Here is a 22,760-nt window from a genome sequence, read left to right on the forward strand (position 1 = left end):
TATTCAATCTCCTTTTAGGTCTGATATAGTCTCTATTTATCTATTATATATCTGTTATTTTAGCTGCTTAATGCTTCTACTACAGAAAAACAACACTCCTGAGAGTCGACTGAAACATTTACAAGTACAGGGCTGGAAAACCAAAATGATCTGGCTGCAAAGCTCGACTGTCCTGCAACAACAGCATCAGTTGTTCCAGCAAGTGTGGCAACATTTTTACTTTCATGTGACAGTCAGATAACACCTCCATTGTCGTTCTAGAGAGCATGGACAAGCAACTAGTTAGTAGTTTAATTTGGAGGGACATTTTGGAGCAACCACTTTCACATACAAGCTGTCGTTTGATCCATTTTGTATATAAGAATATTGATTATGATTGCTTGAACTGTGAGCTGCAGTAAATACCTTGCCGCATGAGAGCTCCAACGCCAAACCAGAAACTGTTGAGTAAAGTGAAATTGTTCTGTATTAGAGTCGAGGACGGGTTGCACGGATGGGGGTTGTACCACTCGTACGGAGTAAACCTGAACAGAACAGAAGAACAGAGAGAAAAAAGAGATGAAATATAATCATTTGAATATCAGAAGAAAGATGCAAAACCTAAACAAGCTCCTCCACAGTATGTACTGTGGAGGATCTACATGGGTCTCACTGGTCACGCACTTTACTACAAAGTAGGCTTCCAGTTTATCTGCAGTGCATTCAACACTTCACCTTGATTTGCATATATCTTACAAACATATATCTCAGTTACGGGTTGCTATGTGCAACCTGCTGGAAGGGGGGGTTTACACACAACCTTAGAGGGAGCTGAAGAGCGAGCTCACAATTACACTCTGCTACTTAACAAGCACAATGAAAGGCAATTTGACAGCCGACAGGCAGCTAAAAAATATCTTTGGTTAATTTAGAATAGCTTTGAAGGATTAGACATTTCCTAAAGTACAGTCATGGCAATTATTCTAGACTATTTGTGATTTTTGTCGTGTGAATTTGATACAGGCGTGACAATCTCAGTTTTTCTTGTCCGTTGCACTTTCAAATTATTTCCAAAAGAGCTTGTGGCAAAGCTGATCCTGACTGTGGACAGTAAGCAGTCACCATCTACACGTCCTACAGTGTGCCCTCAGCAACCGTTTAATTTTTCCATCCCACCATACATCATCTCATTATCACAAGCATCAATCCATCCTCTTACCTGGCAATCACAAAGAGTACGCAGCTAACTCCTGTGCAGGCTAGCAGCACGTACATCCAGATGTCCGGAGAAAGGGGATTAAGGAAGGAGAACACGCCCGGATTGGTGCCGTTAGGTTTGCGGTACAGGATGCTGATACCTAAGGTCATGAAGGGCTTGGAGAAGTCGATGACTTTCTCTCTAACGTATGTGATGGTCAACGGGGCAACAGCAAGGTCCGCAACCTTGAAAATACAGAAGACAAAGTAAGATACTACAGGGAAAACGGGTACCGCGCATAGTCACACATTTGTTTCTATCACTCTAACTATCAAATGTTGTTTCCTCAACATCTTAGCAACATAAACCTTGTAAAATCTTGTGTGGAGACTAAACTGTTAAATTGAATATATGAGTAGAAACATGTAAATGTACAGAGAATATGAGCGAACAGGCTTTGTTAAACCAATCAGTAGAAAGTGTTAGTTACATGTAAGAGTTCATTCATAATTCATAACTGTGGTCAACCTGTTATTTGTTAAAAGCCCAGTTTATAGAGGCTAAAAACATTGATTATACTGTACCTCCTATTTATATTATTAAAGACAGCAACAACATTCTTCTGATCTGTAAACAAACAGGCTTTATTACCGTCTGGGAACTTAATTATAGACAAATTTGTTGATTTGATTGTATTGTGGGATTTGTATCCACATCATAACCCCGTACGTGACAATATTGTTTAATAGATTCATGAAGATGTGGAACTTTCACTCATTTTTGATACTCGATCACAAACTTCTCCTGGACTGGAGCAGATTAGCCATGAAGAAAATCCAGTGGTGCCCGACCTTTTTGGCTTGTGACCTCTTACAGGAAGCATTTTCTTTAGCTTGGCCCCCTGGTCACATTTCAGATGTAAGCAGGTTGATAGCAGTTCCACCAAAGAGAGATTTCAATCCAATATTTCACAAAAATACTCCAAAACATTAATACAGATTTGTGTGAAGGAATTACCCCATAATCATCTCACAGCCACTCTTATTTTTTGACCCCCAGGTTGAAAACCACTGGACTAAACGACCTGTATAAAGTAGTTAAAACTAGCTCCACCTTGACCAATTCTAACAGTACAATTCTGTATTAATATAATAAAATACTGAATACTAAAATACTCAAATGTATCACATGATATATTTTTTTGATAATACTTCTGCACTTTTACTTAGGTAGGATGTTAAAAGCAGGATTTGGTACTTATTTACTTCTTTAACCACATTCATGGAACCAAACAGCCAGGCTTCTGCCCAAATGTCACTCGTTAACCCAGCACCCCCCTCGGCTAACTAATACCCGTGTGAACACAAACTCCTGTGGTGTGTCTGCTGTCAACTCACGTGGTCGATCAGCTCCCGCACCATCCCGCTCCACTCTCCCTTGTCATTCTGGGCGCCATATTTCCCGTCAGCCACCAGTCTGACTTCATATGTAAAGCCCAAGATGTTGGAGAGCTCTTTCAAAAGGTCCAGACAGTATCCCTCGAAACGATCATTCCCAATCAGCTCCCTTTCGGACTTTCTCTGCATCACATATGGATTTTCCTGTATGACAAAAGAAAACACTGTATTTCCCTGTTTTCAAGGCATATTCCTTATTCTGGTTCAATTCTTTCTATGCTTAGAGCTTATTTGAAGGCAACTACATGTCAGAGCGGTTGACCCTTGGATGAGTGACAACATGTCCAAACAGCAAAAATGACAAAATACAAGTTCAGCAAATATTTCCCTCTCCTTAACACCACTCCTTCCCATCGTTCCCCTCTCCCTTCTCATCATTGTATTTTCCCCTGTCCTATGCCGTCCTCTGTTTAACCTCCATCCTTCCTCCTCACCAGTATGGTGGTGACAATAAGAGTCCTGTTAGCCAGGGAGTCTGTCACATTGTTATTCTTGTCTCGGCTGGAGTTCTCCGTCAGGTTCATCCCCCTGTACGAGTTCCACACAGCAATCTGGAAAGGTAAACAAATTCTTATTATCTCAGACACCAAATATAGAGAGCCTAATTTAGTATCTAAGTCTTACCAAGAAACTAGAAACTAATCCGATTCACTGCATATGAATCATATTTTCTGATTCGTCGAACAGAATAACGAAAAAGGAGAGTACTGGTTAAATGACCTGACACTCCTGGCTCATTGTCAACATCTGCTCCATTCACTACACTACAGCATTTCCCTTTGCCCAGCTTTCCTCTGATGATTCTGGGCAAAGAGCTGAAAAGTCCATTTAATAAAACTACAGTGAATATAAAAATGAAAAAGCAGTTTGCTCCAAACGGAGCTGCTGATTGTGTGAGGTGTGTCAGGTAAAAGCAAACCAATATGACTCCTGTTGTGTGCAGCGATTCATCTGAGTCTAAGGTGCTGAACATACTGCGCAGCTTGAACAAGAAATCTGTTTTTCATAACAAATGTGAAAACAACAATTTCTCTATGAGGATTTATTGCTTTGGATTGACACGGTCATCTGTTAGCATTTATTTTTTATTCTGTTTGAATCTGAAAAATAAGCATCTATCATAAATAGTAAAGGTGTTAATTACAATAACTGTTAGATGACCTGCTTTTGTGCATATTATTACTTGCATATATGTAGAGCTGAAACAATAAGACGATTAGTCAGGTCGGAAATCTGCAACTTTCTTTTGCAATATTAAAACAAAAAATACAAATATGTCCATGTTCCAGTCATTAGCATTCGCTGATTTGTTTCTTATAGGATAATAAACTGAGTATCTTTCAGTATTTGAATGTTGTTGACAAAACAAGACATTTGATGACGTTTACACTTAGGACATCATTTTTTCATAATGTATTTTATTTTACAGACAAAAGGATTAATTGATGGCGCTCACACCAGTAGGGGAAGTATGAATGAAGAAGGGCAGGATCAGACAGGGTCGGGGGGTGACATGGTGTCTGCCCTTCATACTGTCACAATAGCTGTGAACCAGAGTGTCCGGTTCATCGGACCAGGCGGTATAATCCAGACAGTTATAAGATTAGGACAGGCGTCTGACAGATGGATTTTGACCCTTACAAATCCCCTCACTGGTAAAGAGCAGAACAAAGGTCAAGGGTTAAGTGAGTTAAGTGCTAAATTAAAACTAAACTAAACTAAAGCTGTTCCCCTTTTGCCATTCAGTCTGTGAACAAAAAGTAATAAATGTGGGTATTTTAAACAAAGACGCTTTCATTCAGTCACCGTATAAGAGGATGAGTAGTAGTGAACGCATCAGTACCTCTTATTAAACTGAGCGCTACAGAAGGTACAGTCTTATTTTTCATAATTTATTTTGCAGAAAAGGGTTACGTGGAATTACCTATTGCAAAAGATAACATGCTTTCCACTCCCCATTACGTCCCGTATTATTCTGTTCACCCAGTCAGAAAATGTGCTCACTTATAACCTTGCTATAAGCACTCTATATCGCCACCGTGGCACTTTCGTAAGTGTCCACTCTGTGCGGGAGTCCATAAATCTGTCTTATCTCTGGATACTGCAGATGACACATTGAATGGGATTGGTTTTAATTAATTGTATTGTCCTCAATCTCAAAGATAAATGGAGCGAGTGAGAACAATAGTTTTGGAATATTTTGCTCTCAGATTGTGTGGTTTCACAATATCTAGCTGGTGTGGTATGTTGTAGTAACAGTGTTATTTTTGGGAAATTTCATCCTCTATGAAATAGCAACCACATCATTAGTCATTTTTTAAGTTTGAGTAATAAAGTAATCTGAAACAAGCCAATGAAATCAATGCTAAACTATAGCTTAGGACGACTGCAACGCATACATTCATCTCTTTTTTCAAACCCCTAAGTCAAGGATTTACTGTGCAGCCTTGCAAATTTATCACGCGTACCAGAGCAGCTCCCAACAACAAAGCGTGTTATAAAAACTGACAGGAATTCTCTCTCATATGCTGCGAGTAAAATGTTATCTACGAATGCTAAAGCTCATCTCCATCCAGAACCAAATCAGGACTGGAAAAGCGTTAGCACAGAGCGGGAGACGCACTAAGTCAGGCCAAGAAAACTGAGGGGGTAAAACTATTTTCTTTTTCCAGAAAGTCAACAACTTTAAGAGAAAATACTTTATTTCCTTGCAGACTTTTACTTTGTTTAGTCCCATCTTCCTCTTCAGAGTGTATTTTACGCTCCAGTGCCCACAACACGACTGCGACGGACTGATAATTCATTTTTCATGACCATAATCAAGCGTTTTATGTGATGTGCTTACCATGTTGTGGTATTTCCTCTGAGGGGAGGCTTTTGAGGGCTAAAAGTATTGAATGGAATTAAAATCACAGTATAAATCACTGTTGCTGCACCTTGACAGCTGCTGCTTCCATACCTGTCTGTCTGACAACAGACAGACGGAGAGGAATAACTTTGCCTTATGCTGACAGTAATCTATGTATTTGAGGGGATAAATTAATTCAAGATCCCGTCTTCAACACCACTCACACGTAGTTGGTTTCAAGGGGAAACGCAAAGTGGTGAAGTAAAGAATATGTATATTTTGTGGGACTAAACAAAGTTAATAATAGTTCAAATTGCTTTAAAATGTAACTTAAATTGGACAGATTAAGAATGATTTGATGAAAACAGCAGATTTTGGTCTCAATCATGCAACAAATCTTGATACCCGACGAAAGCTGTCGTCTCCTCTGCTAACCGGATCCCTCTTGGCTGCAATTAAGTACAGCGAGTGTGTATGATTTCCATGAAAGTATGAAGGCAGTCTAATCGAGAAGCGACTGTGGCTCAGGCGGTAGAATGATCTTCCACCAGGCGGCGGGTCAGTGGTTCAATCCCAGCGTGGGTGAGTGCATGTTAATCACTACTGATGAGCATGTGATGCCTTGTATGGTCTGTATGAATGCTCATCAACGAGTGAAAGCTGACATGTGTCATAAAGCACTTGTGAGTGGTCGCAAGGATTGGAAAAGCTCTATAAAAATGCAGTCCATTATAAGTAGTGGACAAGTCTCTGCAAATGTCGGTAACATGAAGTCTTGTATTTTTTTTATCTTTCTCAGCCCCCAGCTGTTGACATTACAGCAAGACAAATTGCACGACTTCTTACTTTGTGTATGGCTGTATTGTTATGTCTACTTGAACAAAGGGAATTTTTTATTTTTTACCACTGCTGGTAAAGTTTTGACAAGTGTCAGGTGCAATGCCTGGACCCAAACACAGAGAGAAAACTGAAATGTCAAAGACATGGCATTGCTGTATACAAAGCCAGTGGAGAGAAACAAGGTTGACAAGGCAAGGTGCAGGGAGGTGCGTGGCATACAGAGAAAAGAGAGGAGAAAAGGGAGGCGAACAACAAAAGGCTAGGACCAAACATGGCACTGGCACAAACCTTGATCCACCTTTTCGTGAGGCGACTTCCGCCCTCCACAAAACCCTTTTGAAAATGTGAAGAGGGCAACAAGAAGCACAGACGGTGTGGAAAGAAATAATCAATTGTTGCAGCATTATAAATATTCATGACTGGACAAAAATCTAAACCAAATAATAAATGTGTGGATGGATTATGGGAAACAAAAATCTCTCCAGCACCTTTCTCTCTTTCTCCCACACACACGCACACACACACACACACACACACACACACACACACACACACACACACACACACACACACACACACACACCTTAATGGAATGAATCAGCAGCCGGGGTGGAAGCAGCTCGAGAGTGGTGTAATTGGATGTTTCAGGCCCTTGTGCTCACCCTGGAAGTGCCGTCCTCTTTGAGGCTGATGATGTCCAAATCAAAGTCTTTCCTCAGGCCATCGGTCTTATTAAGAACAATGTGCCCCGTCAGTCCATCCCACTGTGCCTACGGAGAAAGGATGCAGAGCGAGAGAGAAGTGGAAGATAGCCTTAAGTGCAGAGCCGTATACAAGCTCTGGAGCAGACTGCCGGGAGGAGAAGTGAAAGGGATCGCGGCAGAGAGAGTGTTGACACACAGCTGGAGGAAAACATCAGGTGAAGCCTGCAAAGACGTCTACAGGTTGTTCTGTGGTACAATCTCAATATGCATGAAAGTTTATTTTTATGAAAGCTACATTTGTATGCATATTCCTACTATCTTTATGGTAGCGGTACTCAAATAGTTCATTTGAGTTGGTGCATCTTGTACGCAGTAATTCATATTTTTTACCCTGAGGACTGTTGATTTCCAAATCTAAGGCATCTCCATCTGTAGATACAGTTTAATTTACAAGCTGTCGTGTTTTTACAACATATGCTAAACACCTAATAGAGGTGAATTTCAGTCACATGACTTCAAGTGACTGAAATCAACATTTTTTTTATTATATAACATATTTGTATTCTTATTGTAGAATTGTAAAAAATATTGTATAGAAAAAAGCAAAGTTCCTCATGAAAGGAAATTGATAAGTCTTAGAGAAGAAATATTTCTTGCAGTAAAGACATTATTACAAGTTTAATGAAAAATGCTAAATAAAAATTCATTCATTCATTCTTACGTCTCAATTTATTCTCTCGTCTGATTATTTATCTCTCGGATGCCTGTAATGTAAAGAGACTGTTTTTGTATCGTCAATGTGTGGCTTGTATACTATTTGAAAAACAAAACAAAAAAATAATCAATATCAATAAAAATAGACAGTAAAAACACATGAACTCAATTGGAGAAGCAAATTTCTGCAGTTGTAAAGGAGAATACTTACAATTGCGTCCATATGTAATATATAATATATATATAATTCAGTTAATGTTGAACAGAAACAGAAACACACTGACTATTGTGGACTACAATAGCAAGAGGGGAGAGAAAACACGCAGGTTATAGTGCCCAGGATTTAATTTCAGCCATTGAAATGAAAGCTCATATTCTGCACTCTCTTGTCAGATATGTTTTTTTAATTGAATGCTGTGTGAGGCATTACTGGTTTGTGCAATCAAAAAGGCTCTTATCTAGTGATGAATAGCACAAGAGGACAGATTCTTCAAAAGACAGACAGTGGCAAAGTAAACACAAGGATGATGAGGAGAGAGACACTGAGATGCACAGAAAGAGAGAAAGAGAGAAAGAGAGAGATCGAGAGAAGGAGGAAGAGGAAAATATGAGTGAGGGGATTGAATGAAAATGTTCCCTCTCCATGGTGGGCAACAATCCTCTGCTGGATTTAAGACTTAACAGATCAAAACACTCATGCATCAAAGGCCTCATTTCTGTCTGTAGGCATCCCGTCTGACAGTCAGGCCGAACCACATGCTTTCAACTTATAAGTACATAAATACCGTATATTTTCATGTTGTGTACTTTCAGAACCAAAGCATGGCCTGTCAGAAGGGACCTATAAAGTAAAGTATCACAGGAAATTATCTGACATCCAGTTTTGGTGAGTTTCATGATCGCAAAAAGAGGCATAACTGGGGAAATGTGAAGGAGCGTGTGCTCATGAAGCCCTTTCAAAACACCAACATGCCTCATTAAAAATGCATTGTGGTCCAACTCAAAGCGACAGGGATTGTTTGAGTCACGCTGCAGATGTAACAGGGTTTTTAGCTGTCTGTGATCTGAGGCCTTATCTGACACCAACCTCTTTGAAGAGGTTCATGAAGCGTGGTCCGAAGCGCCAGGGTTTGTGGCGGTGACACTGCAGGGAGCTGACGGTCATCTGAGTGGCGCGCTGCGACGCAACGGCGACCATGAACACTGCATCATACATCAAGGCTGCGTCTGTCTGCGGAGGAGGCAGTGAGAGGTAGATGCTTTCCCCCCCCCCCCCCCCCCCCCCCCGCACTGCACTCAAAAGCCCAAGTGCAGTACACAACTAAACACAAGTCGTAAACAAGATGAATTACAGTAAGAAACCGATAGAGCATGCCTTGAAGATAAAATGTACGGTATACATGATATTGTATAGATATAATGATGGAACAAATACAAATGAAGATTACAGTTAACCTGTTTATCATGCTGAAATACAGCCTGTGCAAATATTTAAAGGTTAGCAGGTCTTTGTAGTTTACATTTGTATGCACATGTGCACGCAGCATACAAATGTGCACCATTGGCTTTCTGCAGAGCAGGTGTATTGTTAGTGCCCTGTGATGTAAAACAACAGTTCAGGCCTTACAGTCATGATTCCGTCCATGAGGCCACTCTCTTGTTTTGGACCCTGCAGTCTTTCCATGGCCCACTTATCCATCGTGGAGGCTACAAACGGGTCATCGACGTTGAGCAGTCTGAAGCCGGTCATGTTGACCCCGCTGTAGCGGTACGGCTCCAAGTCCAAGGCAAACAAATCCTGGTTTGGAGAATGATAGGGAGGAGCAGGAAGAAGAAAAGATGGATGTGTTTGTTTGCGTTGACAATGGAGAAAGAAAAAGCAGGAAAGAGATTTAAGCTCTACTTCAAGATGCAACCTCCTCAGCCTTTCACTGCGAATTGACGAGCCACAGCAACTTTTTTTTTAACATCCCCAGTGAATTTACAAAGCCTGTTCAAGGCCAAATCAGCACAGAGACGACAAGTTTGGTTTTACTTTGTGTCTGGTACCTCCCGTAAAACAACTTTATTCGTACAGCTTTCCAACTCACCAAGGTCGTGAAGAAGAAATGGTAGTACTCGGTCATCATTCCCATTGATGAGAGCTGCGTAAATGAGAAGAAATACAGTAATAAAAGAAAATGCCAGGACATTATTATTTAAAATATGATGAGTTGGTACAGCTACAGTCACATCTTTAATTAAAAACGTTTTTATTATTGGGCTGGTTATTTCTCTTTTGTGTGGTGCTTCAAACTTCTTTTTGACATTTAGGTTTATTTTTATTTAATGGCATTTAAAACGTCCACTTTCTGATTACGTAAATAAGAACAAAAAAATGTTCATGACTTTCACCTACGCCTTAGTTTTGAAATGAACATTATGTGGATTGTTATGTCCTTTGAAATAGTTAATCGTGTATCACAAGCGGTACATCTAAAAACATGAACAAAGATTTTAAATGGTTGTATAAGTGTCAGGACTACAGAAATGGATACAGGTATTTTAGCTGTCAAATGTGTCATGTCAGCATGTCTATTCATTTCATAATTCATCTACAGCACTTCATCATCTATGATATATTTGCTAAATAGGAACAAATTCATGTGATGGGAAATTAGCTGTGGACCATTTAAATTCTGACTATGATAGGGAAGTGCAATTTCCTTCTTTTTATTATCATATCCTTTAATGGCTGTCTATCAAATGTAAGCCTCAGTGAACAAGGTAATAAGATGTAGCCCCCAAAGGACACATAAATGTAGAACAGTAGAACAAAATCTTATTTTAATCCCTTTACAAACCTGCTTGAGGAGCTCGGCAGCCATGCGATAGGTGCAGTCAAAGAGAATAAAGAATTCCTTGTCTTTCTTTAGTTCCTTAAGCAGCGGTCGGGCATCTTGGTTGCCCGGGGTCAGCTGGCGGATCTTAATCTTCAGATTGAACTTTGCCGGAGCCTTAATCAACTCCTGCATCCTCATCAGACCTACAGAGAACAATACAAATGTTTTTCCCTGATCCGCTACAGGAAGGTCACAAGTCAGGGTCAAGGACATTTCTGCAGGGCACACGCTCGCTGTCATACTTGGACCGCTATTCTTTCACTAACGGGTGTGATCACTATTCACTGCATCACCCTTAGTTATTAGTTTTTAAACCCATCAAAAGGCAAACAAACACCCTCTCTGACTCTGGTACATGTGTGTGAACAAAAGTGTTTAAATATGCAGCTGTGTGTCTGCGTGACATTTCAGGAAAAATACATCTGTGATTGAAGATAAAAGGTAAAAAAAAAAGAAAAGAGAAACAATAATCTATCTATAAACTATGACATTTCAACAGCAGCATTTCATATTCTCTGGGGCATGGGCTAAGACTCCATATTGGACACCGCTGGATTTAAGGGCATCAGTGTTGTGGTTTGGCGCTCTTGCAGCAGCATGAAGGCAGAGGTCAGGAGCACTGGCAGCTGTTTGATATCACTGCACTCGTGCCCTGTCACAGATTGGGTTCACTAGCCAGCACGAGAAAGGTGGCCGGGGTAGACAGTTGAATTGCATTTTGTGAGTAATTATTACCTTGACATATGAATATATTGTAAGGTCCAGAAAACACAAGCCAGACCTCTTCTCCCGCTGCCTTCCTCACTTCAAATGCCACACAATGTCATCGTTGATTTACAAAAAGAGTGATCATAGTATAAGACAATATATTGATTAATGATTGAATTGCTAGTGTGTTTTCCTTTCTCTTAAAGATTATATTACAGCTCTGATTCTACCTCGACCACATTCCTGACTGATGTTTTTCTTCCTCAAAAAACTCTTGGATATAATATTTTCTTAATTGAAAAATAGTTCATCATTGGTCAAAACCATTTGAGCAAATAAATTGGTATGAAACCCCCAACCCTATCCTGCTGATACTACTTTGCTTCTGCAAATTCACTTTTTTTCCACACATAAAATGCAGACCAAACCATTTTGTCCCTTTTCATGCATGGCAGAATCTAATGACTTCTTGAAGTACATATATGAATCAATTTTGAAAGGTACAATTGCAACCTGACTGCTAAAAACAATGAGCCCTACCCGTGCTGTCCTCATAGACCACGGTCAGCTTCCTCCATTTGAAGAAGGTTACCACGTCCAGGATGGCCCTGGCGATGGCGGTGTACTCGGGATACAGGTTGATGAAGAAGGTGTCTTTGTTGTCCACGGACGGGTGTTTCCAGCGGGTCTGGATGTGAGGGACTTCCAGAGCGTTGCAGATGGACTGAACAGCACTGACAGAGGAGCTGTGAGACGGGCCGAACACAGCGACCACACCGAGAGCTAGCTGGTCACACACTGGTGGTGAAGAACGACACAAAGTCAGAGGGTTGTTTCTCAAACAAAGTCCATTGCAAAGCAGGTTTACTTTTTATGTAAACAAGATACAAATATATTTATATCATTTTTAAAAGCATGTTTTTTTTAAAGGGACTGTAACTATATTTGCTTGTTGCTGTCACTGTTAGCCTACGTTACTCTAAGCTAAATGGCGACATGAGTCATTTGTCACTGCTCTATCAAAAAATACACCTTTTCCAATGGTTAGTGTTTAACATTTTGTTCATGGAATTAGAAACTTAATAAATACATAATTTAATCCAATTCAATAGGTGCATTTTTCTACCTTTAAGAGATGTTATTGATCCCCTATATTCAGTAATTAGGCCAGGTTATGCTAATCTTATTGATTCACCATCTACAAACTGCATGCAGAGACATTAAAATGCCATTCATTAAATGGCCCCACTCTGGATAAGAAGAAAAAATAGTAAAATAACTCTCAAACCAAAGTATCCCTTTTTTAAATAGGGCCTCTAAGTTTTCAGAGCACATTCATTATTTAGATGATTATGTTGTCATCATTTACAGTAATTACAGGTGAGCTCTAAATCTTAACATAGCCACGTCTTAGGATGTTTTCCTACCTCTCCTAGAAGCCTCAAAGCCATCGAAGAGGTTGATCCTCTGAATATCGTAGGTGAGAGTAGTGTTGGGCATCAGGGTCTTGTTGCGGTTTATGTTATTTACAGCAAACTTGAACGCCAGCTCGTCCATACTCACTAACTCGCTCTCCCGGGTCTCAAAAATACCACCTACACATGGAGATGGGGGACAAAGACAAAGACCCTGTTACTGCAACAGTCTCTGTAATAACAGAGATTACATGGATATATTCTGTGCTCCTGTGTAGGTCGACACACACAGACGTAATAAAGAATCGTGTAGTATCAATGTAAAGGATTGGCCAGGAGAACACACAGAGGTCAGAGTAATCTTCAGGTTTTATTTGAAGTTTACACCAACAAGCAGTTCAGACTGGTATCGGCGAGGTTGCGAAAACAAAACTGTATACAACAATGTAAAAGCTAAACAAAATGAAATGTAGAAAACTTATCTAAAGAACATAAGGAGATCCATAAATAAACAAAACTAAAGTTGCGCTAAGACCATCGCTATTGGCAGCTGGCTTCCAGCAGCCGTGCACCTGAACTCAACAAACTTTAACTCCAACAAGGAACTCCTCCTGAGAAGCTTCTACACCTTTTAAACAGGAAGCTCCTCCTACGGGCAAACCATAAGACAATAAAATGACATTTCTATGTGAAAACAACAAAACAATTTCTAAATCAATATTATAATACAAGCAATTGTAATTATAACACAGAAATCTTAACAATATAGCGCAATATCCCAATGTATATCTCACTTCCTGTTTGGCAGTTTGGGCCCATGATCAGCAGGTAATATGGATGGATGTTCAACAAACATTTTGTCGATTGAAGGTTCACATGTGTGGTTATTCAAATTATAATGTGAATCATGAAATAATATAGTGATGGCGAGATGAAGCTTCATGAAGCATCGAATCTTTCCAGCTAATCGCTCTGCAAAAAGGTTCATCTCTAGAGGCTTCATGTGCTCACAAACCCACCTGCTGGTGAAAGGGTGTAAAACAGGCAGATATCATCTCTCGACCATGTGATCTTTGATATTTTGAGCAGGTAAAGGTTTGGGAATAAGTATAAACAATAAAAATGTTTTCCATGTAATCCATTGATATCACTTTAGTATCTATTTCCCAGTAAATATGTTAGGACTGTTGGATAGGATTGTTGCTTCGGATGACATCAATGACGTCATTGATCTAATTCGATACGAGCCTCAATACGCACTTCACGGAAAACTTCCCAGTTTACTCGACACGCGCTCCAAAGCCTCGGCACAGCACTTATCACTAATGCATACAAAAAGTACCAGAAATGTTCTCATGTTAATAATAGCATGTGCCACAGGGTTAGCGTGTTTGCATCGCGACCATGTACGTACTCATTTAGTTGACAAGCAGCTTTCAACCAAACTAAACTGGATATTGAAAATTCATTGACGTACAAATGAGTTTCAGTACATGAAGTACGGGAACGAATAGAAGGTCATTGAAATAGAGTAAATTGATGAGTGTCAAAAGACAAATGGATAGTGTTTTGAATCATTTCTGAGAGCCACTGCATGAATAACATTTTCCTTTTTTGAACCGTGTGAATTGAAATGCCATGATCAAAGGGGATCATTTTTACACACAGGCAACAAAACAAAAAAAAGGGGGGTAGAATCGCATGTAGGACCACATACATGTAGTCTATCTTTTTTAAATGTCCTGTTGGGTTTTACTATGAGGGCAAGACAAAACAGGGAATTAAGAATTAGGATTTCTGAGCATAAGAGTAACATCAGAAATAGGGATCCAGACATGGACCCAGACATTTGAATTCTTCTGGCCATGGCGTTTGTAGCCTACCGTCTTGTTTTTTAATAACTGCAGACGATTATTGATCTATATATGTATTTTTTTATGGAGGCTCTGCACATGATGAGTTAACATACTGTATGTATTTTATCAAAATGTATCACTTTCTTGGTTGTTGCATTAAAGAATAATGAATTGAATGTGATGTATTTTGTCTCAGTAGTAGTTACCTTCTGATGTGGTTGTTTTGATGCATTTGTATTTCTACAGAGGTTCTGCACATGACGAGTTTATACATGCATTTTCCGTCATCAATGTGTAAATCAATTGGTCACTTATCTGGATTGTTGCAAGAACAGAATGTGATATATTTCTTCTTATGACTTAAATGTTCTTGCTACTATTTTCCCTACTTGTGTTATGTTTTTTGATGATGTTTTGATGATCTGTATCAGCTGGATGCTAAACACCCGCTGCTGTTTAAGGTCACACCCACAAATGTCACAGAAACGCCTGAAGAAAGATTATCGCTGAAACACGTCTGTTTCCGTCTGCAGCTGCCGTGCACCATTTAAAGTGTTACATGCTTATTTGCGTATGCTGACGACTTCATTTGCTAGTTTAATTATGTTCAGGAAATGTTTATGTAATGTTCAATTATTGGATTTCTGATTCGAATCAATAAGTGTTTGTTAGACCCAGGCAGATTCAAAACAGTCAAAGGGATTTTTCACAAGCTGGCAACCCAAAACTTATCAGAGAAAGTGTTAAACATTAATAAAGACGTAGTTACAACTTATACAACCCCTTTATAAACCCATTTGCAGAAGCCAGACATGGAAAGTATAAACAACAGACGTATACAGTAAGTCTGTATCGAGCCAGACGAATTCAATCTGTTTCTGTGCAACAGTCTGCACAATCCAAAATTACACCAAATATTCTAAGCAGCCCGATTTAATGAGAGTCATTTCAAATTTATATTTTATGCCAACTACATCCCAAAGCCATAAACAAACCCATAAATACTTTATGTCCACGATAAAAGATAATATTTGTAGTTTCAATGCCTCCAGCTTCAATATTCTACCAGCAGAGAATTAATTTGGAATTCCCACAGAAGCATGCAAAAGATGAACATTAAGTGTGCAAAGATGAACAATCATATTGTTTTCTCTCCAAGGCACAAAATATAGTCTTAACACTTTGTTTCTCAAAGTGGGGAGAACATCAGCAGCTGCTCTGACTTACTCACTATATGGGGACCCAAGGCCACATACATGCAACTCTCTGCATGGACCAGCTGTCAGCAGGCTTTGGAGAAACAATGCTGTTCCGACAGACTTTTGAAATTGCCCCGAAACTCCTCATCAACATCCTGTCATCCGGCATCAGAAGATGTGAAGTGTGGACTCAAAGGCAAAGATGAAATGGAAGTGGCGTAATTGCTACCGTGATGTGAAAGGGCAGGGGGGGAAGGGTTTGAGAGCTTCTCGTGGAAGTTCAAAACGGGCTTTGGAAAGAGAAGACATCAGTCAAAACATGGACAAGTAATTGTCAGTGTTTACATTTTCCAGTGCAGATTCCTCAGCATGAAACAGCAAGTCTTTGCTCAGACGTTTGCTCGGACTGAATCTAATCACAAACAAGTTAGTTAGTGTATGCGTTCAATTCTAATGAAATGCTTCCTGTCTTTCCTCTGCTGCTGATGCGTTATAGTGAGGAAAAGATAACAAACGTACAGTTTTACTTTCATTTACGTGTCAGAACAAAGACAAACAGTGCAGAAGAAGATTAGACATTGAATCGGTTTGCTCAGAAGCATTACATTTACTCTAAATCTGGTTCTGGTCCAGATGTAATGGCTCACTATAATATAGCTCACAATATAGCGCATGGTTTTATGTAATTGTTGTGCATGCACGGTGTGTTTTCATATTCCTCGAGGATGTTGCCAGGACCAGGCAAAGTCCAGAATGAGTTCAGCTCAGCCCAGATTGGTTTAAAAAAAAAAAAAAAGACATGTTTAGATAACTGTGAGAGTGGGTGTTAGACTTCTGAACATCTAAACACTTATAGTACACTACGGCTGAGATGTAGTGCTGGAATCAGATTGTTCTACACTAATGCTGACATGATACCATTTGGCGATACAGAACCGATACCTTACTTTGAGGAACGTAAACTTTAAAGACTTTGTTCATTTAATTAACAAAAGGAAGCCTAAGGTCTCAAATAACTAAAGGCCAACAAAGTATAGAGGTCTGTTACTCAGCTACAAAAAGTGCAACAAAAAACAAAAGGGTTTACAAATCCAGTGCAAAGACTGCGAATGTCTTCACTGGATCTGCACTGGTTTCTGTGAACATGGCCCCTGCAGGAACACTTAGAAAGTACTTCAGGGTTTGTGCTGCTATTACAGATCCATTGAAGCGCATCCCAGTTTCTATTTCCACAAACAGGCAGTTATAACGATCCAAGGGAGTAGTTTGAGGCATGCTAAATCATTGGGCAGTCACACCAGGTGGACAATTATTTCCACCTGGTTAATTGTTTCTTAACAAAACACTATAAAATAGGAGGCAGAAGGAGGGGGGGGAGCATATCAGGGCTTTGTGTACGCTTGGTAACAACTGCTGGTCAAGTACTGTACATGCAGTATCGCCTGAGGAGCTCCGTGTGCCGTGTCGAGATTAGCAGCGCTCAGTCAGACACAGCGCACATCCTCCACACAATATCAATTAACCAACCTGATTTAATGTCTGGCTGTGTGAGTTGGGGGTCGTGAGCAATAGCTAATACATTTCACTCCCTTAAAAATGACTTATCTCTAAAGCTTTGATTGGTTTTCTATGCATGCTTTAGGAATATAGATTTGTCTACAAACGCCACATATTCTCATGCATTCGCAGCGATGTGCAGACACACACATACATCAGCCGCATTCAGACAGGCACTCAAAAGATGTCATAAATAAGTTCTTGTGAATGCAAGGGCAGCCGATTAGTGATTACAATCCAGAACCATTAGGTCGTTAACATAAAAATGTAAATTCCTCTGCAATTACTGTGATTTCCAGACACATAGCTGTAACTGGCATAACAAATGTGAATATGTGCTGCAATGCAAAGGATGGATGAGAGATTATCTGGCTGCTGCAGTGGGAGGAAAACATAAAACAAAAAGCTGAAGAATGATTTTCAGCTTTGAGCCAACCTGTCCCGCAGACCTGATCAATCTCTTCAGCAATCCACCGGGGAGATAAAGATGTGTGTGTGTGTGTGTGTGTGTGTACAATCTCACCCCATCATCCGTCACCTCACTATTTAATTACAAATAATTATGTCTTACATTCGTCATGTGTCATCCTTGTTGCGGAGCAGCTTGAACTCTGCTGTGGGTTGTGACTGCTGCAGTCATAAAAATTGCTTTTTTTTTTTTTAAACAAGGTGTTTTTTCCAGGCAAATTAATTATTGTACCTCGGAGCACTAAAAGCATTCATTCAGCTCCCAAAATAATGAGGAATAATTTGCCTCGGGAACACGCATCCGTCTGGCATACAAGACAGCATAAATGGGCCTTAAAAGTTTCAGAGGACCCACAGGACGCCGTAAATGCCTTTTAACATGCATTTTGGATTTGCAGGTGGAGTTGATCTGAATAAAATATGATCACACTCTAGATGTACACACCGAGGCTGCTTAAAACACAGAACAGCTCATTACGGTCAAATCTAAGTTTTATTTCTATTTTCCTGGGGATTTGTTGTTGGTGGTATTTGTTTTATCATTAGAAGGTTCAAAATGGGCAAACTGTGACACAGACGGGAGAATAACATGTTCACACCCAAGAGACGAACGCAGTTTTCGTCAAATGAATCACCGGGGAAAAATTCAGTATTTGTCATTTTGGAAGGACAGATTTGTGCTAACCTGCTATTTGCATAGAGATTATTGAGAGAGACTTCCAAAGTTCAAGAAAATGTTAGACTTACACTGATTGGAAATGGAATGCTTAGTAGATGATTAAGTGCCACCCCGCATCATTAGTGCCACCGTGTTCCACTGATTTCCACACTTTCAACAAAAGACAAAAGGGACTAAGTTCATCTGTTTGACCTCCAGATGATAACCACCAAAAAGCGTACCGCAATACATTTCAGTGGCAGGAAGTTACACATCCAACAACCTCCTGCCTGAGATGGTAGAAAAGTGGATCCGGAAGATCACTGAATTGGACGAAAGTGTTCTCCTGTTTGCTAACAGTGACAGAAACTACCATCTGTGTCTCTCTGAAAACGGGGACTGTCGTGCACTTTGGCTACAGGCAGGAGGAAATACATCTGGGGTTAGGGGAGGGGGGAGGGAACAAGTGGTCTCAGGTGTCAAACTGAATGACAGACATTTTCCCTGCACCCTGGCTGAGAAAACACAGGAGAAACATTTTGTTCTCGACAACAAATCAAGGGAGCCGCACAAAAGGGCAAACAAGGGAAAAAATGCAATCAGGGATGTCAGAGGGGAAAAAGAGACGGACTGAAATTGAAAATGAGTGCAAGGGAACCAACAACAAACTAGGAGTAGTATCTGGAAGTGCCCTACATCACTATGAGGATGCACTTGAATATGTGAGAGTGATGTACAATAAGAATCATTTAAAACTCAAATCTAGAACATATAATGCCTTTGATCCAGAAATGAATGACAGAGCCAACGCAGACCTCCAACAAGGTCGTTTCCAAATGTGAAAAATAATGTGTTTATCCACCCAGTGATTCAAATTTAATGGGTTCTTTTTTGGCCCATGCGACACTATTCCACCAAGTTACATGGAAAACCGGGCCAGTATTGTTTACTGCAATCAAGCTGACAAACAGCAAATGAAAAATAACCTCCTTGACAGAGGTTATTAGCCTCCATTGTAGCATTTTGACAGAATAACACCAGCTTACTATGAAAGACCTTTTTGGCATTACACTAAAGTGAAAGCAATAACAATGTTATTAGCAGTAGTTTGCCAGTTTTGGGCACTTGTTACCATGAAAGCAGCATGTGTTGCAACCATGCTGGGAAAAGAAACTCAGCTTCCTTTCTACGGTTCCCTCTGCTTTCTCACAACACAAAGTCCTGGGTTTCTGCCAGCATGATGAACGATTACGCTACTGAGGCAGCCAACTGCACAGTGTATCTGTGTATATATCTTCGAAAGAAGTAAGGCCAACTTTCCAAAACTCTAGCAACTTGGATGAGGAGAGATTCATTCATTTTCCTAATGGCCAGTTGTTGGAGGAAAAGGACCTAATGAATAAAATTAAGCAGGCAACCTATTTATAAATGTAGTTTACAGCTCCAACTTACCTTCAATTTAACACTCGGAGTCAAACCTCTGCGATTTATCTCAGCCTCTTACACACACTCTCACACACATGCCCGTGCACACACATAAATATTTAAATATTTTAGAGTTGTGTGAATTGCGGGGCCTGTGTTGTTCAAGGGGATCTAAACTGATAAACCTTCAAAGCTGAATTTATTGGTCTTGAATGGTCTTGAATATCAATGTGTGACCCAGAGATAAACTCCAGATGAGAAACCTTCTGCATGTGCAACTGAGTACCAGGTGCAATGAACATCTAACACATACTATAGGCAAGCGTACATCAAGATGTTATCAAGGTACACAGCCTATAATAGATCTCTTACACTAAGGGTGGCTAAAAAAAAAAGATAAAATCAATATTGTCATAATATAAGTGGCAATAAATTGCATTACAGAAAAGGCAAGATATGCTTCTTTCAAATAGTTTGTCACAATTGAATAGTTTGTCCAACAAAGAGCACAGACAACTTTAAAAGCGTCTCACTCATACATATCTTGTTTATATTTTAGGTGATCTATATGTCATGCATTAATGCTAAAAGTGAATGCTTATAAATGCTTCACATATCCAGTATCGCTTTAACTCTTAAGTGCACGTTGTTGTTAATGGCTTTCTTAGTGACAAGAGTGACAGACCCCCGTCATTCAAAAATGTCTTTGGCTTATTGTTACTTCATAAAAGTGTTTGACCTTCACCGTGCAGAATGATGCTTGTTGGCAGAGGTCAGCACTAATCTGCAGAAGGGGAAAGGTTTCTCTGTGCTTTTCTTTAATCTGACTGTAACACGTGCACAGTCAAACAGGATTTGGGACGTTACGTCTATGGTTTGGAAGTCGTCTGCGGTCCAATATACAATTTTACACAAGTGTGAAGTGGATACTTAAAATCCTCCAGTGCAAAAACACTGAGAAATTCAGTTTGATAGGGAACATCATGTGCACCGCAGTTAAACCTTTGAAACATCTGCTGAGATCCTGGAGTTTTCTAAGAGAGCGACAGGATAGCTCTTAACTGGATAATTGAACTTTTTTTTTGGGGGGGGGGGGGAACATATTAGACTCAAATTATTAATCAAAACAGAGTATTTTATATGTCTTAAAACGTGTCTGAAGTGGCTCTTCAATTAATCAGAGACCCCAACCATAGACTGTCCCCCCCGCCCCTGATTTTCCAAGTTAAGAAGGAAAGATATATATAACGGCTTCATGTTGTTGTTTGTCCACCTTAATGATCAGATACCTTGTTTTGCATTGTCCAACCATTACAAATGCAAAACCATGATTTCTAGTGTTTAAATTAAGATGAATGAGGATTTGCATTTTGAAATATATCTCAATATATTCTGTGTACAGTGTTGCTGTGTATGATATCCAAACCAGCGGGCGTGATTCAAAGTCTGAAGAAGAGAGGCTTGGATAATGAACACAGGCCACAGCGAGCACCAGCCTCCTCCTGTCTAATCAAGTCCAGGTGAAGTTCTCTCACTCCTCTTAACTCCTCTACATGGCAGGACTGAGGATGATTACATCAATCTCAGTGATGGATAGGTTTCGGGTGTTTGTGAAGATCAGTTGGTGGGAGACATATTTTTGAATGAAAATGCCCCAAAAGGAGAGTCTGGTGGCCAGAGGAGTATACATGGAGGAATCAATAATCTATTACTTTGAGCTGTTTCTGTGTGTGTGTGTGTGTGTGTGTGTGTGTGTGTGTGTGTGTGTGTGTGTGTGTGTGTGTGGAGCACTGAGCACATGGAGTCATCTATAACGTAGCCTAAAATCAGATTAACATAATTGATTTAAAATGTACTTTCAAATGTATTGTATCAGCCTCAAACAAAACATTTTTGATGGCAAGGTTTGCTCAGGAATCTAGTTTATCATATGTATCGATGGCATTTTGATGCTTACCAGTAAGACTCACGGCTTCAAGAAGATGATGGAATAAAGGCCAGTGTTGTAATTCATCAGCTCAGATGGATCCTCCACACATTTTAGCTATATGTGATTTAAAAGTCATTTCTGGCTATTGTCAGAGCTTTGCTTTCTACATAGTAATTACATTTGTGGACTCAATAAGAGCTGATAGGTGTTTAATCTCCAATTACCCAGCCGGGAGGGAAGTTGTCAAATTCTATTGTGTCCTTTGATGCAGGTAACCTTTTCCTCTGTTCTGACACATCATCACTGACAGTATAACCCAGATAATAAGAAGAACAAGCAATCTTATAGTCACTGTCAAGCATACAAGGCACACAATTCCAGTCATGAGTGATACCAAATAGGATGAGGGGGGGGGGAAAGGTCACAAAAACTGAATTTAACACAGAATTGAAATAAGATGGTGACAGATGTTTGACTATCTCTGACAGAAAATGGGACATCTAAAATTCCTACAGTTCTCTTAGTTCAACTCAGACACCACATCGTGCGTAAACAGCTGTTGCGCTTACCGATTCTGAGGACTTGCGTTGAGCACAGACAGAGCTGCGCCGCGAAGAGAAGATAGAAGAAAAGTCTCTTTCTTTCCTCCATAGTGCTCCAGGCGAACTCACCGCGGGCATTGACACCATGACAGAAAGAAACTACCTCTATCCGAGCGCTGAAACACCTGACGTGCCATGCCAGCGCGCAAACCAAGTTTTATTCCCAATTCGAACCTTTCCACTCTGCATCACTCCGTCGCAAAAAAGAAACGAAAAAGCATGACCACCGGTCACGTGGATCCAACTTTCCTGTACAAAAATCAATCCAAGTCACATCTTCAGAAGAACAACTGGCGGCGAACAAACAGTGAGCCAGAGTA

At 40.0% G+C, this 22,760-nt stretch overlaps 1 protein-coding gene across 3 annotated transcripts in view; it reads right to left on the reverse strand.

Annotated features, from left to right (window-relative positions):
• The window catches only part of grik1a (glutamate receptor, ionotropic, kainate 1a), a 31,709-nt gene extending 8,949 nt beyond the window's left edge, over positions 1–22,760 (reverse strand). For all 3 annotated transcript variants that reach the window (XM_029448087.1, XM_029448089.1, XM_029448088.1), the window contains exons 1-12: positions 22,408–22,760; positions 12,758–12,925; positions 11,871–12,128; positions 10,584–10,765; positions 9,831–9,884; positions 9,368–9,538; positions 8,828–8,971; positions 6,985–7,092; positions 3,069–3,185; positions 2,575–2,778; positions 1,199–1,422; positions 406–524 (exon numbers count right to left, since the gene is read on the reverse strand). In XM_029448087.1, the coding sequence (XP_029303947.1) occupies positions 406–524; positions 1,199–1,422; positions 2,575–2,778; positions 3,069–3,185; positions 6,985–7,092; positions 8,828–8,971; positions 9,368–9,538; positions 9,831–9,884; positions 10,584–10,765; positions 11,871–12,128; positions 12,758–12,925; positions 22,408–22,489 (1,831 nt within the window). In that variant the 5' untranslated portion in view covers positions 22,490–22,760. The remainder of the gene's footprint in view (positions 1–405; positions 525–1,198; positions 1,423–2,574; positions 2,779–3,068; positions 3,186–6,984; positions 7,093–8,827; positions 8,972–9,367; positions 9,539–9,830; positions 9,885–10,583; positions 10,766–11,870; positions 12,129–12,757; positions 12,926–22,407) is intronic.

The sequence above is a fragment of the Cottoperca gobio genome, chromosome 14 (genome assembly GCF_900634415.1).
Source record: "Cottoperca gobio chromosome 14, fCotGob3.1, whole genome shotgun sequence".
In the NCBI taxonomy this organism is placed as follows: Eukaryota; Metazoa; Chordata; class Actinopteri; order Perciformes; family Bovichtidae; genus Cottoperca; species Cottoperca gobio.